The sequence below is a fragment of the Filicampus tigris genome, chromosome 11 (assembly GCF_054856515.1).
Source record: "Filicampus tigris isolate MCC_2025a chromosome 11, RoL_Ftig_1.0, whole genome shotgun sequence".
Classification (NCBI taxonomy): Eukaryota; Metazoa; Chordata; class Actinopteri; order Syngnathiformes; family Syngnathidae; genus Filicampus; species Filicampus tigris.
The window spans coordinates 22,673,818-22,690,189 of record NC_141227.1 but is presented as its reverse complement, the minus strand read 5'-3'; the positions used below and the strand labels follow the sequence as shown (position 1 = coordinate 22,690,189).

General features: G+C 45.9%; 2 protein-coding genes across 3 annotated transcripts in view; one reads left to right on the top strand and one right to left on the bottom strand.

Annotated features, from left to right (window-relative positions):
• Positions 1-99: 99 nt before the first annotated feature.
• Positions 100-11,618, bottom strand: LOC147140193 (atlastin-2-like). Of its 2 annotated transcripts, XR_015088704.1 has the most exons (15): positions 11,373-11,618; positions 7,631-7,797; positions 7,348-7,557; positions 6,139-6,273; positions 5,929-6,033; positions 5,802-5,852; positions 5,673-5,729; positions 5,491-5,583; positions 4,958-5,096; positions 4,762-4,889; positions 4,618-4,674; positions 4,447-4,518; positions 3,565-3,996; positions 2,907-3,112; positions 1,865-2,011 (listed from the first exon to the last, which is right to left on the bottom strand). XR_015088704.1 is itself a non-coding variant. In XM_086045440.1 (14 exons), exons 1-14 carry the CDS (start codon positions 11,443-11,445, stop codon positions 1,826-1,828), a joined length of 1,905 nt encoding a protein of 634 aa, XP_085901566.1. In that variant the 5' UTR covers positions 11,446-11,611; the 3' UTR covers positions 100-1,825. The 2 variants fall into 2 exon arrangements, 1 of the variants encoding a protein (XP_085901566.1); XM_086045440.1 differs by lacking the exon at positions 2,907-3,112 and having other exon boundaries at positions 100-2,011; positions 11,373-11,611.
• The window catches only part of LOC147140192 (uncharacterized), a 40,950-nt gene continuing 35,435 nt past the window's right edge, over positions 10,858-16,372 (top strand). Inside the window, exons 1-2 of the mRNA XM_086045454.1 lie at positions 10,858-11,003; positions 12,236-12,285. The gene's annotated coding sequence lies outside the window, so the exon portion shown is untranslated. The remainder of the gene's footprint in view (positions 11,004-12,235; positions 12,286-16,372) is intronic.

The window sequence follows — 16,372 nt, the reverse complement described above, 5'->3', positions numbered from 1 at the left end:
TTTGGTTCCCTCACACGATCATTTGTGGTACCGCAGCTAAACAAAGTCACGGACCGCCATTGAAGAAAAAAAAAAAAGGACCAAAGGCGAAAATGGGTCTTATGGTTTGTCAAGGTAAACACTTTATTCAAAAATAAATTACCAATGTTTTTTTAAAAAGGTGGACAGGCATCACACTTCCGCCTCATTCAGTTAATCACATTTTCTGGCGTTCTCGTCTAAACACCTGCTTACACTTCTACAGCAGCAACACGACGACGACAACAACGGACAGGTAAATTAACCCAAACAAAAACAAACTTGATTCGCTATAAAACGTATTCAAAGTTTATTTAAATATCTAACATGCAGGCTCAATGTGTAACATAAAACTGGCGCTTGAGGTGATTGAAAGAGGCTGCTACTAGCTTATTGGCTCCTGAGAATCGAAGGAGTGCGACCGTTAAAGGGCAGAAGTCACATTTTGAGTCAGTTTTAACACTACTCCGAACAGTTGTTGATGAAAATTAAATAAAGAAATTATAACCTGTGGTTTTGTCCAATAAGAGCGAGCAGCGGGTGGGATGGGGGGGGTTAGTGACTAATTAGCTTCGATTAGCACAAACAAAAGTAGCAAGGTAAACATTTTAATCTGCAAGCTATGCTAACAACCTGCCAAAACTTTAAACTTGCCCAATCTTAACTGAATTTGATTTTTATGTCAATGCCAAATTAAGTCCCTATGGAAAAAAAATACAAGTCTGCGAGACAAGTCTTTTAGCCTGCCTGCTACAGCTTTAAAGTTAAACCGTATAATCAGGCGTGCAGGCTAATTAGCACTAATATGGGTGCTAATTATGATAATTTATGGTTTGCAATAGTTTTTACACATTTGTGGTTGTAGCATATTTTTAAATCGCGAAACTGTTTGGCCTAAAACCTTAAACTTGTGTTCTCCCCCCCCCCCCCCAAAAAAAAGCAATTTAAGCCTTATTAGCCCACTAAGCTAAAGCATTAAACTCTCGTCAATTGTCGTTTTTTTCTATTGCAAAATATGTGATAGACGTTAAGTACTGTACGAGGAATTAAATTAAGAAGCAAAGCTAAATCAGCTAAAGCCTTAAACTAGCTCAGTTACTTTTTTCGTCAAAATGTCAGACAGGGAGCAAAGTAAGTTTCTATGAATTAGTAAAACAAGTGAGACGTAAAGAGGAAATAAGACAGAAAGTAAATTAAAGTATTGGGGGCCTATGTACAATTTAGGGGAAGGCTTTTTTTTAGCCTCTACGAGCCAGCTAAAGTCTTAAACTTGCTTAATGTCACTTTTAATTGTCTATTGTGTCAAAATGTCAGTCAGGGAGCAAATTAAGTGTCAACATGGAAAAGTCAAAGTTTGTTGTACGAATGCGACGTCGCCAAAGGCAGCAGAGTTGAAAACGCTTCTACAGCTACCTTAGCTAGCTCATCTGCGCGCCATGCAGAATAGGACGACAAACCACTTAATTGGCGTTTGGCTCTGAACTCCAAGCAATGGCTGGCTGGCCCTTACAGTTTCTATTGATGACAATACCACGAGGTTACAAACGCGTCTCAACGTATGGCGTGTCAAGTCAGCAGCTTCTTAACGCTTTGCATTTGCCCTCCATTTTGTTTCCTGAAGACCTCGTTGGGAATAGTTGTGCTTTCAAGGCAACGCGTTTGCGTCCATTGTCGAGGATGATGAAGAAAAAAAAGAGTTGTTTTTTTTTGGCAAAAGGCCACTGCAAGCTTTGGTGTTGATCTACTCGTCACAGTTCTAAGCACATGAGGAAGAGTGATGATGATGATGATGATGAGGGGAAGTGCATCAGTGCGTCTTTAACTTGGCGTTTTGCTGCTGCTGTGAAGAAGAGGAGGAGAAGGATGCCGCCGAGGAGGAGCCGCCGCCGCCGCCGCCACCGCCGCCGGGTTCGGTCAGGCTGGCTTTGAGCGAGTTGACCACTGTCTGCCGCACGTTGTCTTCCATGTAATGTTCACTGAGCGGCTTGAGAACCTGCAACACGAGCAAAGCGCACACAAGTGAGCAACACTTGAGGACAAATAGTGAGACGATGTGGCCACAAACACAATCATAAAGAAAAAAAGGATTTACATCAAAGAAAACGTCCCCACGAATAATTTAATATTTCAGTTTCAGTTTTATACTTGATTTTTTTTCCATCTTTGTACCTACATATAAAAGACAGTATTATTTTTAATGTATTCGCATAGAATAAGCTTTTTAAAAGCATTTAAAACAAGTACCTGGAGTATATTTTTACTTGCAAAATATATATTTGTAAAAAATTACATATTTTATAAATTATGTTAAGATTTTTTTTTCATTACATAGAATATTTAAATATTGACGTTTTGGGGAATTTCTTAGTTCTATTCTATTTAATGACAGAACTTTTTTTTTAACCAACATAATGTACTTTTTAAGATATTTAGATACAATTAAAAAAAAAACTTCACAGTGTATTTTTTAATGTTATTTTAAAAAATGTAAAAAAATTAACATATTTTTAAATTTCTTCTAATTATTTAGTTTTTAAACATATACCAGTACCTACCTGTGCCATTTTTAAAAAAACATTTAAATACAATTTTACCTAAATGTTGTACTTAAAAATATTGGATACACCATTTTTACAGATAAAGTTGTACCTACATTTTAGTTGGTGTTTTTTTTTTTTTAATCTATCAGTAAATTAGGACATGGGGTTTAGGAAACAGGAAAAAAAAGATCAAATGTAAAATTCGAGAGAAGGAAAAGGAAAAAAATAAATAAATAAAAGTGTCCTTGAGCATGCACAACATCAAAACAGGTCCAAAGCATAAAACTGAATCCAACTGATAAGGTCTCCAAAAACACAAGACACTGTAAGAAGAAGGCCGATAGCAACCGTGAGATCCTGTCGTGGGCGTGGACACAGAATCCAACGTGAACAAACGGCTAAAAGTGTGGATGCGACAACGTGAGGTCTTAGCGGCGCTTCCTTTGGCGGTAGTTGTTGTTGGGGGGTGAGAGCGCCGCCGGCGCCCCCGACGCCAGAAGAGCGGCGGGCCACGCCACGCCCCTTGTCACGCGCTCGCAAAGTTTGGAAAACACCTGAGGGAGCACAGCGGGGAGGAAGAGGAGCAGCAGTTACCCACCGGAACCACAAGAAAGATCCAAAAGGACGACCAGGAATGAAAAGAGGAAAATGGAGGCAACTGGCGTCAGGAAGTGAAAGGAAGAAAAAAAAAAAAAAAAAAAATAGACGGAATGAGGAAGAGGAGGGACGTTGGCTGGAGCGATTACAGGAATTATTTCATACATTGCAAGCACACGTGCCCACGGGGGAATCTTTTTAGGCGTTCCTTCCCCCCCCCCCCTTTTCGTACACCGTGACGGTTATCGTGAATATCTGTCCAGAGCAACACGCTACGTTAGCGTACGCCCTACAACACTCAGCGGCTGGAATACAGAAATCGATGCAAACGCTCTTTTGCGCGAGCATGACGGGATATCGAGGAAAAAGGCAAAATGCCGGGCGACGTCGCACGTGCAAATAAACTGACCTGTTCCCACAGCGTCTCGGCCACCAGGTCGATCATGGTCCCCACCTCGCGGAACTCGCCAGAGTACTTGACGTACGCCCAGGTGCAGAGCGACAAGAGCGCCAGGCCCATCAGCAGGTTGGCCAGGGCCGCCAGCGTGCTCAGGCCCACGAAGCCCGTCACGCCCGACACCACGTAGGCGGCGAACATGACGGCGAAGAGCGTGGCGGGCGTGCGCGCCGCGTAGAAGATGTTCTTGCCGTCGTTGTGCTTGCAGAAGTTGCCGAAGGCCTCGTCCAGCTCGGCCTCCAGCTGGCTCTGGTAGCGCTGGCAGAACTCGTCGCCGCCCATCTTTTTCACCGAGCGGAAGTAGCGCACCGAGTGCTCGCGGAATTCATCGTGGCAGCGCTCCAGGTCGGCGGGGGCGATGTACGGCTTGTCGCCGCCGCACACCTGAAATCCCACACCAATGGAGGGTGAGTCCACAACCTTGAGCAATTTATTCAATTAAAAAAAAAATAAATAAAATGCTTCATAGTGTCATGAAACAAAAAAAAAAAAGTTGAAGTGATAAAGCCAGAGATTTGTTTACATGACTATTGTAATCCGATGCACAATTTATTGGCATAATTTTACGCCACACTTGTTTGGTAGAATTTTGTGAAGCTGCCGTAGTGAACCCCTAAAACGAAAGGGAGCCTCCGGCTGCTCACTCTTGAAGCACATTTTTCAACGACAATTTTGACGGCTGGCCAGTGAGTGGAAAAGCCATTTCACATGATGTCATGCATTGCTCGCGCCTGTCCTGACAATCACAATGGCTGCCAATCGTAACACTCTTTTTAAGTGGGTCAAGCTTTCATTTGCAGTCAATCCCGCTGCCGCGGCGAACATGCTGCTGACCTGCTCCATGTTCTTGCTGTACATGTCTTTGGCTCCTGCTACGGCAGTCAGGTTGTTGGCTTCCGCTGTCGCCTGGGAAACGGTAAACAAATAAACCCCCCAAAAATGGAGATTGGTAATCTTTATGGGGGCAGCGTAGCAGGTGAGAGTTCAAAAAAATGCACAGCAAACCTGCAACATGGACTTTGGGTGAGGCAGCTCTTCACCTTGATAGATTTTTATGTACGCCTAAAGGATGGCAGAGTTCATATTAGCAATGAAGCTGGATCGTGCGGGGGGGGGGGGGGGGGGGGGGTCTCTGTGTAAAAGAGCCACCTTGAAGTACTCCACCAGATCTCGACACGTGACTTTGTTGCCGCCGATCTCCTTCACCACCAGTCGTTCGGGGGCCAGGAGCAGAGGCACCAGCCGCGACAGCTCCCGCTTAAAGTCCCCGTCGATGTCTGCAAGGCACAGACGGCCCAAATGGTCGTCCTGGCGCGCACCGTGACGCCCATTTCGCCGACTTTACCTCTTAGTCGCCCATCAAAGTAAGGGTTGGTGGACACCTTGAGGCCCGGGTGAGGCAGCAGGAAGCAGCCGATGTTGGAGAAGCACGAGTGGATGTGTTTGCGGACGTTCTGAAGCTCCTCGTGCTGGTTCTGCTTCACCTGTGGGAGCGCACGCCGTCACGTCCGAGCCTCCCGTCGTCATCATCATCATTTGCCCCCCCCCCCCTAAAGTCAGCCAAAGACTTGCTCGTCTCCCCGATCAGTCGGGGGCAGGAATTGTAAATGTTAAAAGACTTTGTAGAACACGTGTGAGAAGAAGTGTTTGCAAGCACAATGTGCTAGCAGTTAGCGTAGCTTCTTTTATGCCTTGCGGACTGCCACACTTTGGTCTGCGCTGCCTCTCACTGGTCATTCTCGGTACTGCATCAGACTGCTAGTTAGCCAGCTAGCAAGCGGCTGGTTTTTCCTCATTACGTGTGGGTTCTCTCGTGTCTTCTTGTTTGAGGTGTCAAGCATCAGTATGCGTTTCTTTAATGACACGGGCGAGTCTCACCTGAAGTCGCTTCTTCAAGAAAGCGTTGCCTCCCTCCAGGCCGTAGTCGTGCTCATAGGGGAAACTCCAATCCCGGATAAGGAACACGAGGGACTAGTGAAGAAAGTAAAAGGTCTCGAAAACGGTCGCTTTGTCGTCTAATGAATGAGAGCGTGTGCCCAAACTGCGTTTGTGGTGAGCACCTGAAAAGGTTTCAAGTAGACCTCTTCCAAGGCGAGGCGCCCGTACTCGGTGAAGAGCTGCATGAGAGGGAAAAGGCAAATGAAAACGGAAACTGTCGTTTGGGAAGATCGCAAGAAAACCACACCAACCTGAAGATGCTGCAGGTCATCTTCCTGAATGTTTTGCGAGAGATTGTACACCTGAGGAGAAATACAACGTGATTTCAAAGTTGTTGTTTTTTTTTTTTGTTTTGTTTTTTTTTAGGACAAAGCAAACCTGCACAGAGCTGGTCATCGTGCTGAGGGCAAACACGGTGGCGCAGTCCTTGATTGTGGACTGGCTGTCGAAGGCTCCCTGCGTGTCCACGAGGAGGACGGCCACCTTCAATAGCGGCAGCGCGATCATCCTCTCATATCAAAAAAAAAAAAACAACCAAAAAAAAAAAAAAAAAAACGAACCGTACGTCCTCTTCTCGCACGGGACTACCTGGCTGCCGTCCGGCTTGTCCACCACAAAGACGTCGCTCCAGACTTGAATCCCCGTGGTCTCCCTCTCGCAGCCTCCTCTCCAGGTGAAGCCAGTCAGCGGGTCGTCGTCGCCTCCGATCCACTGCTTGTTTTGCTGTTGATGCATCGAGGCAAAGCGAGGAGAAAAGTGAACAACCCTGACCCGGGAAACCTCCTGACGGGTGAGGAGACGCAGTGGAATTTCCGGGAAAGCGAGCTTTTCGAGGGTGATTCCAAAAACGACCTTAAGTTTTACAGAGCCAGGCGCTTTAGGCGTTAATACGGAAGTCAATTCAAACATTTAAAAAAAAATTTTTTTTTTGAATTGAAGTTAACCCAAACATATTTTTTTCAAGAATATGTTCCCGGCAGGCCCACTAATTGAAACACGGGATTCTGATTAATTTTGCGTTTGTGGAATAAGAGTTAATCCACCCGTTGTTAGCTATCTCCGGGGGCGGCCATTTTGTCTTGTCGACTGAAAATGACATCACAACTGCTCGCGACGACCAAGCGTGGCTGACCTGCTCTCTCAATCGGAGTCGCGATTGGTTGTCGTGAGCAGTTGCGATGTCATTTTCAGTCGACAGAAGTGACAAAATGGCCGCCCCCACAGATGGCTAAAAACGAGTGCATTTTGTTGCTTAACTTTTATTCCACAAACGCAAAATTAATCAGAATGCAGTGTTTCAACCTGCAGTGGGCCTGCTGGGAACATATTCTTGAAAAAAAAGATGTTTGTGTTGACTTCCGCTTTAACAACATGTACTACGCAGGCCCACTAGTCAAAACAAGGAATTGGGATTCATATTGCAAAGTTGACAAACTGCGAGGCAGCTTTGCTAACCACAAAAACACTGTTGGAATAGGAACGATATGTTCTTGTCATGATGAACTCATAGGAGAAATTCACCCAAGGCCATATTTTCAAATGAGTAAAAACTCTTCCCGTGACAAATCCGGAAAAACGTGTTCCACGCGTAGACTCGTGTTCGCCGCGTACCGTAGCGGTGAGAATTTCGCATTCCAAACCACGCGTTACAGTGGGTATGAAAGTCCGCGAGGTGATCCTGCTTGCCACGCTTGCAACGTATCCCTTTTCTGTTATTCATCAGTCATTCTGTTAGTCACGTCAACAAGCGTCACCAAGGTCGCCATTTAGTCAAAAGTGCCACCGCGTCCGTCTCACCTGATTGTACATGTAGCGCAGCATGAAGTCCAGCAGGAAGGACTTGCCCTTGCGGAAGGCGCCGGCCACAGACACCACCACCACGTCGAGGTCCCGCACGTGCTCCTGCAGCAGGATCTTCTCCAGCGCGCCGGCGTCCAGCTCAAAGCTGTGCTCGTCCTCGTTGGCCCGCAGGATCTGCACGGGCCGGGCCCTCTCGTCCCCCTCGTCCTGACGAGGCCGGACGTCAACATCTTCATATCCTCGGCCGGCAGGGTCAAGCAGGCGCGCGGCGACGTCTAACCTGTAGCTCCCGGACGCCTTCATCGGGCGAAGGGGCGAGGCCGGCTCCCGTAGCCCGGTCGGAGTTCATCTTCCCCGGAAGCAAGTCATCGTCCAGGTCCTCGGGTCTGGCCGGAGCGGGCCTGTGACTGCGTCGAACGACGGGGACATCTTGGACTCCGCTCGAGCCTTTTGCAGCGGGGCAGAAAAAAGAAAAAAAAACAACAAAAAAAACAGGTTGGTTCTCTCTACCCTATTTGGCCCACACAGCATGTATGAGGAAATTTCACAGCATTTCACTCTTTTATTTCACTACGGTGCAGGGATGTAGGTCACGCTCAAAAATAGCCGCGCATTGGAGGAGGCCACAATTTTTCGTCAGCGCTACTGGGGGGGGACGGGATAAACGAGCAAAATGCCATTTTTTTTTTAAAATATGGTCAGAATACATGCCGGCCCGTGGAAAGTTAGTGGAAATTGAATCAAGGGGCCACTCCTTTCCTGAATGGACTGGCCTGCAGCAGCGCTCAGTCAAACGATTCAAATGATGACCCGTTTAAATGTGCTTCCCGCACGCCGCTCGTACAAATGAGGTTGGAGTGGCCCATCCACTCACCGCATCCGCGGGCAGTAGCGCTCATCCCGACTTTGTGAATAATTGAAATCCTTCACGGTAAGACCTCGTCCCGATGCGTAATGCTTCCATCTCCCCGCTTGTAATTGTTCATTATTGAAGAGTGGTAGCCTGAACTCCCCGTGTTATGCTATGCCAATTCTTGATGACGCTAGCTGGTGCGCGTCCATCTCGGGAGGGCAAACTAAAATTAGGCACCTTCCTCCTCATGGTTTGCCGAGCAGATGTTCACTGGCCCGCTTTTCCAAGCGAGCGCACACTAAAAAAGGTCAGCCCGTCAGGATGAGGACGAGGTTTTTTTTTTTCCGCTCACGCCTCGTTTTCTTTAACCATACCGGGCGAGAGCAGAGCATCGACGCGAGCTTCTTAATCCCCGCAACCGGCTCCTTGTTCCCGCGGGGTCCGAATATGGCAAGTTGCGCGCCTCAAAGACAAGTGACGGGGCCGAAGCCAACTAGCAACCGATGACCGACGGGTTAGGACGCACTCACCCTGCCGTTTGTACTCTCATGTGGGAAAGAAAAAAAAAAGGGGCAAAAGTTTCTTGCATAAAGCGCTCTTGCAACACCGAGGATCTGTGCCAAGGCTTGCTGAGCACAAGCTACTTCACTTCGAATGTGACACGCACTAATCGCCGCTAACGTCAAGAGAAAAAAGTGCCACTGAAGCTCCCTTTTCTTTCTTAAAGCTTGCCAAAGAATTTTCCCACCGTTTACCCTGTCGCTCTTCGATTTTATGATACAATCAAAAACAAGTGAAAAACAAGTTGCGGCAAGTGACGTGCGTTTTTGTGCAGCGTGACCAACATAGTCTTACGCCGCACGCCACTCATTCCCAAACTTGGGAGTCTTTATTTTTTTCTGACAAATTACTCCTGGCTCGCCACCATGACGTCAACTTATTTCGACACGCGGCCGTGCATGCAACTGCAGCAACGTATAGAAAAATGACCCCTGCAAAACGTTTGAGGCAAATTTGACTTCAACCTTTTTTTTTTTTTTTTGTCGTCAAATGACTTGAGTTATTTGATTAATCGTTGCACGCGGCCCCTCGAAAGCATACGCAGCTGCAGGAACGTTTCACCTTGGACGGGATCTGCGTCAAAGGCAGATAATTCGAGTACAACAGGTAAAAGAGGCTTTAAAAATAAATGCAGGGTGTCAATAAAAAAAAAAAAAAATTGGACTACCAAAGACAGACAGTCTGAAACAAAACCCGTCAAGGCTTTCTTTAACTAGCTTTTCCTTCCTATTCTGAGTGGGACTTTTGATAGAGAAAACTCACAGATGAGTAGTTGGGAAACAGAGGTGCCTGTGTGCACGGTTAAATACCAACATTCCGCGTATTTAATCCCACTTTGCACTCGACCCTGTTTTAAGCATATAAAGTACTATGAGTATACACCCGGTTTTGAATGTCAACTGCTGTCATGAGCGTGTGGTCGCTCGGGGTTTGGCGTCGCTGGTTTACACGAACCTTCCTGTTTACATCCCGATGCCCACCGCTGACCAAAGGAGAGATAACAACGACGTCACGCGCGTTATCGACCATGACCCATTTTGGCTCGCTCGGCTTTGAAAACAAACCGAAGCGGCATTTAGTGTGCAAGCTCATCAACTGATTTGGACCAGAGAAAGCGAGCTGTGTGAATGTGAAAGCGTTCTCCCCCAAAACTGAATCAGCCCTTTTAGGATGAATACACGACCAACTCTCCAGCAAAACGTCAACCTGTCCCAGGCCTCTCTGGATGTGAGCGGGGCAAATGTCCAATTGTTGACATGGAGAGGACAAAGTGCACAATAGGAGCAGCAGGGTTGTATTAAACATAATGGACTTATAGGCTGTGTATGTTTTTTTTTTAACTGCACAGCCAACCAAAAGACATTATATTTAGCTCATCAACAAGCTTTGTAGAAGCCCGATAACGATCCTGATGATTTGAAAAGGGGCTCTCGAAGACCGGACTTGGGCACCCCTGAATTAAACAGTACACTTAACAATTTCAGTATGGATTTAAGGAAGAAACAGGAAGGTGTGATTTGCTTTTGGGCCATATAAACATGATGCCGGATCGGTCTCCCCGGCCTTTTGAGTTTGACATGTGGTCTGAAGCAACCGAGAGAAAAAGCCACGAACAAATAAACCACACTAATCTATGGGAAGCACTTAAAGCTACCCCGACAAAGCCGTTGGGCCAAAAATAAAACGACATACGAATAATCTATTGTTAGATAGCGTAGTCCAGCGATTCCCCAACCAGCGTGAAAGACCATTAGGTGTGTCACGGCAAATGAGCCAGAGTTGCTTCATTGGGGCAAAAAATGACTTGCACTTCAAAAACAATGCATCCACGTTCATCGGTCTGTGTCAACGATGTACAGTGACAGTCACAACTATTAAATACTCTTTCTTTAGATGGCAGGAAAATGTACCTGTATAGCTCTTTTTGTGACAAATGCTTGGTGGTGTGTTGTGAGATTTTCCCAATGAAAATTGTATGCTCCTTGGCTCAGTACAGATTGTTGGTCCACAACAGTGAGCAGCAAGCAGCAAAACATTCTTACACGGATGCTCAGCGAGCGTACTAATAATAGGCCGTGTAAAAATATCCGGGTTAATAGTGGAACGATGGGGTTTACCGTGTGCGTGTGTTGTTTTCATCACCAAATCCTTCGCTACTGCTGGGGGGAGAGCGGTGAACGGCGTTTATGGAGCCCCGCTCTCCGCGGGGCTGGAGCCCGAGGACCGAGCCGGTCGCCTGGTTAGTGTCCAGGTGAAAGTGGCAGAGACGCGGGAGGAGGGGGACAGGTGTCCCGCGCGAGACGCTTGGCTGCCCGGCTCCGACTCGTATTACAGTACTTTCACTTGAGGCCAGGCTTAGTTCTGCGGGGGGAATATTTCAGATCGCGGTGGCGGTTGACTTTCGTCCGCGAGAGCGAGCGGCGTGTTTTTGTCGTAGAGACACAAGCTCAAACGTGGACACCGCGCGGCTAACAGGCGAGCGGGCTAAGGGGACAAAAGACAAAACCGAAGGAGCCGCCGATCGCGTTTCCGATCGCTCGCTCGCGTTCTCGATCACGGTCAGCCCGCACGAGGTAACCGCGTCCTTGGACAAAGAGTGGCCGCTTACCTTGCTCGGCTCGTGTGCTTTTGCAGTTGGGCTCGAAGTGAGCTCCGCTCCTCAACCCGCTCACCTCCGCCATCTTGGGTCTGAGCTATCAGCCCTGCTGACGTCACAGCACAGTAGCGCCCGCCGCTTGTTTGCATGCTTAAATGTTGGCCCACAAATTGGGAGTTTCTCGCCCGCCAAATTCTCCCTCCTGACCTCCACGAGAGTGCTCATTTTAAAGGATAGAAAAGGAGACCGACGTCAATGTTGAGACCTTCGTCGCGCTTTAATGTGAAGCGCCCACGTGAGCACGTTTCTTTATGTATCAGGAAGTGGGGAAGGGGCGGGGGGTCTCGGGGCGCACAGGCAAGAGTAGCCTCCACTTAAAAAAAATAAAAAAATAGTAGCCTCCACTTCAGTTAGACCTCATTTCTGTCAATCAAACAATATTCATTATGCCGGGCTTCTTGTATAATAACCCAAATACGGGTTTTGGCTGCACCATGTTGGGTTTTACGAAATGCTTTAAAATTCTCTGGAAGCCTGAGCATGGAGTTCTGTACCTTGTGGGTAGTCTAATTTAAAATCCCCCAAAATGCATATTAGCTCGATTGTCTTTCTAGGGATCCCAAGCATTTTGGGGCCTATGGACATCGGCGGGGGGGGGGCCCCTTCGTGGTGATTAATTTTGGGAGCCCAGATTTTGGTGCAACGCCACCCACCAGTCAGATGGCATAGGCTTTTGTTGTGAAAACGTTTATTGCGCTATTAAGAATGGATGGAATGATAAGCCCATGCATACACTGCCGTGTTGCGGTTATGCTTTTTTTTTTTAATTCACACTTGAATGCAAGTCATAGAACATTTTCATGTTTCTATTGCAGGGTAATCTTTCACACAGGAGGTCCACCTTGAAAACGTCCACATTTAATAGGTAAGCCACTCAGAAGGGCACATTTGTTGCTAACATGCTCACCCAATTGCTTCTGCTTTTGTGTGTGTGTGTGTCTATGTTCATGTTCCATACAAGACTAGACTTAGTTTTTTCCACTTGGCCAAAAGGACTGCTTTTAGTTGATTCCATCATGAAAGTAGCCCCATTCAATGATGTCCTGTAGTTAGTCATTTCCCCTCCAGCCTAATTGTGTGTGATACAAATCATGGGGGAAAGTTGAAAATTCTTCAGATAGAATGTCTTGTGTTTACACAGTGCTGGCAAACATGTTAGTGACAAAACCTCGAAGCAAAATGTCTTTCTACAGCTAAAAACTTGTTGTTTGACTTTTACATTGGCTTTTTTTGATGTCATTGAGGAAAAGTGCGATGATAGCGAACGAGCCAGAAATGTAACATGTCGCCACGTTGGAAAGGATCGTCTGCTCAGTAAAATATGAGCAATGCAATATTATCACACGGCTTTATCAAAGGAAATCCAACCCAAATGCCATTAGGCAACAGCATCACATATCTGCTGTCTTCAAGTGCTACTTTTACTTTATTGAATTTTTCCTTGTGTTATTACACAGCGGTTGACTGACCGGTTATATTTGTCATCAACGTTAAAAAGGATCCTTCTACCATTGTTTGTACAGTTAAAGCTTTTATGATGGCGACACTAAGATGCAAATTAATCACTTTACATACCCTCTGCTTTCACAAACAGACAGGCTCACTGTCGAGATAAGACCTCCAGTATCTTGTGTTTGAACACACCTTTAGCTTTTATGGCGTTTTCAGTGAGGCCAAACGCTAAAGCAAAGCAAGCCATAAAAGTTGCTCTTCACCTCAATTGATGAAGTGACTTGGAGTGTTTGTCCAGCTGTTTACTGACATGCTGGAAAGACAATCTGCTGAGTGCAGAAATAGGAGGGCGCCATGTCTTGGGGGACTTCTAATCCTTTGACAAGTTCCTCTTGGCTGAAGAGGGCCAACCGCCGCCACAGGGAGGAGCCGGACATAAGAGGGGGCCGTAGGGGGCACGTGTCCCTGATAGGTCGTACACCAAAACAGGTCCTTTTTGTTTCCCTTCCAGCGCTTGAGTGATAATATACCATTTGATCAATATTATTAATATGACAAATAGTTTCTGGTCACTAATTATTTCATTGATGCTATTGGTCTGACACAAATGTGAACGAGTCAACAGAAGTAATCAGAACATTCACGTCGACGCACAACATTGTGGAGCAACCACGACAGTTTCAGCCTAAATCATGGACACAAACAACAGTGTGGAGCGAGCGCGATCGCGTTTGTCTTTTAAAATTTGCATACGCACAGCATTGTGGAGCGACCCCAAATACATGTCAAATTGTAAATTTAGTCTACAGAACATAAACATACGCACACACAAGATTGTGGAGTGATCACAGAGCACACTGTGATGTGATCATTTTGTGTCTGTGTGTATGTTTGTTGTGTAGACTACACTGTAGACTGCTCAGCCTCTGATGTGATTGCTCCACAATGTTGTGTCACTTAGACTCCTACATTTGCTCCACGATATGTGTTTTCATGTTTGAGACTTCAACTATGATATCCGATTGCTCCCCAACATTGCTTTTGCCTAGGTTTATGTACTGAATGCTAGACTTCGACTTGCCTGCATAAGACTATGACTCTGTCCCGTTGCTGCTCCACAAGGTCGTGTCACTTAGACTTTGACATTTGCTCGCTCCACAATGCGGGTGTTCCTGTTTTAGACTTCAACTCTGACGTCTGATCTGATTGCTCCCCAGCATTGTTTTTGCCTGTTAATGTTCTGATTACCAGACTTAGACTATGACCCTGTCCCACTGCGGCCCCACAATGTTGTGTTGCGTCCACCTTTATATTCAGGTGATGCGGGGAAGGGGTCTACGCCGCAGTTAGCTACACCCAGTTAGGCCTTGCTTCTCCAGCTCCACTTTCACTTGACACGTTGTAAACACATGCACACGCGCGCAAATCAACATGATGGTGTATTGAGAGTGGACCAAGACAAGGACGAGTGGTGGGCAAACACAGATAGAGAGTTTGAAATCCGCACATCCTGAAATAACCTCACGCCACTCCTCTTGAGACTTGGCCGTGATGGTGCGATATGTCGGACCAGGTGACCGGGACATCCCCTGCAAAGCCGTCTCCATCCAGGGATTACAATTGACATTTAGAAATCCGTGCCCAAGTTTGCATTTCCAGATGAACGCGGCACCATCCCGGGCCACTCCGAGAGTAGAATTCATCCTTATTTCCGGTCAGTTTGACTTGCAATTTGACCCCTTGATGTGCGATCGCTCCACAATGTTGCATGCGTCCATATTTTCATCTGGTTTAGGTCGATTTCTTGCCACTTTTCTCTTTCAATGTTTTACAAACAATGCAATAGAACTGTCAAGGGATTAACTAAGAGGTTATGATTTTCCTTTGGCTTTTTGTGGCTTTGCATACAATGGAAGTTTGACGAAGAAACTGAGGACATTACCTCAAGCAATATTTTGGTACGCATCGTTATCGGTAATAGTGCAAATCAGCCGATTTCGTCTTAATCAAAAACAAACAAAACATCTACAGCTTCACTTCAGTTTGCGTTCTAGTGAACTAGTGTTTTTTGGGCTCCCTCTACTGGTACAAGACTTTAATGCATTTAAATCAGCGCTTGGAAAGTATGTTTTCAGTGCTACCACACGGTGGCAGCAGAGACTAGGACTGAAGCCTTGTGTAGTTGCAAGCAAAATAAGCATGGACTGTGTGCCGCATCGCATCTGTGTTGGCCAACAGTGAGCCTACTTGCTCCCTTTGCCTCATTGAATATACTTTCAATGTGATTTTATCTATTAGTTATGAGCAGCACAAAATAAACGTGTTGGCTTTTACTAACAGTGATAAAAATGCATTTTAAAAATTGAGTGTTGCTCTCTGACAAAACTAAACGCATTCAAAAAAAAACCATTCACAGTGCACCTGTGTCATTTCATGGAAGAAACATGAAAAATCGGTGCCACTTATTTACAGTAACATTTTAACTTAAGCATAGCAGAGGAATCTTATACAAACTCGCCAGTTTTTAATTCAGCCCACACAGCATTTATGTTCTAAAGAGTTTTGTAATATTTGTTTGAGTAATTTACAAGCTTTTTAAAAAAAAATGGATCCATTAAAATGTATGTACAAGGTATGTATGTAATGTACTTATTTTCATTGGTGCATGTCATTGAATGATTGGTTAATTTATTAATTGTAAATTATTAAATAATAAAATAAAATGACATATTTTATATTTATGTTTGAGATTTTTCTTTTTATAAATGTAATCAAATAATTGGTTAATTAATGTTAAATTTATACAAATAATAACATGGAAACATGAGTGAATGATTTTATTTATTAATCAAATGAACTATTTTACATACATTAGACATACATTAGACCTTTTTTTTTTTTTTTTTTTTCAACCTAATGGACAGATGAGCTGGCCAATTGTGTCATGTGTCATCTTCCACACCGCTTATCGTGTAGAGGTTCGCGGGGAGGTGCTGGAACCTATCCCGGCTGACTGTGAGCAAAAGGCGGACTATACCCTGACCTGGTCGCCAGCCAATCGCAGGGCACACACAGACACTGAGCCGGGAACCGATCCCACGCTGCCCACACACAGCACAGGCGTGTGTACCACTACAGCATCAGCGACCTGGCCAGTTGCGGCCATTAAAAACAAGGTTTTTGTCCGTAAAATAACAATTTGTTTAGCTCCATTTATTTCATCGCGATAAAAATATAAAAATACCACCGCTCCACTTACTCACAGTACAGACTGGTCTGTACCGCGCGAGAGGCGGGGTCCACCCTGGACTGTTTTGGCAGTCAATCATCGCGAGGCGTACTCTTGTAATCATCCTAAAACAATACCAGTAGTCCGGGCCGCGCTTGTCTTTTTGTCTGTTAGTACGCCAGGCTCGGATACCCGTGCCTCCGGTGGCTCCCGGGCAGCCAGAAAGGCATGGCGGCGGTCGGCGGGGGGTCTCATCACTCTCTCCACACTT

What these genes read in the sequence shown, in the direction of transcription:
- LOC147140193 (XM_086045440.1), bottom strand. Translation starts at nt 11,445, where the DNA reads ATGGCGGAGGTGAGCGGGTTGAGGAGCGGAGCTCACTTCGAGCCCAAC. An exon ending in ACAAGCCGGACGGCAGCCAG is followed by an intron (nt 6,034 to 6,138) that starts GTAGTCCCGTGC and finishes CCGCTATTGAAG; the next exon opens with GTGGCCGTCCTCCTCGTGGA. An exon ending in ATCTGGTGGAGTACTTCAAG is followed by an intron (nt 4,675 to 4,761) that starts GTGGCTCTTTTA and finishes GCCATCCTTTAG; the next exon opens with GCGTACATAAAAATCTATCA.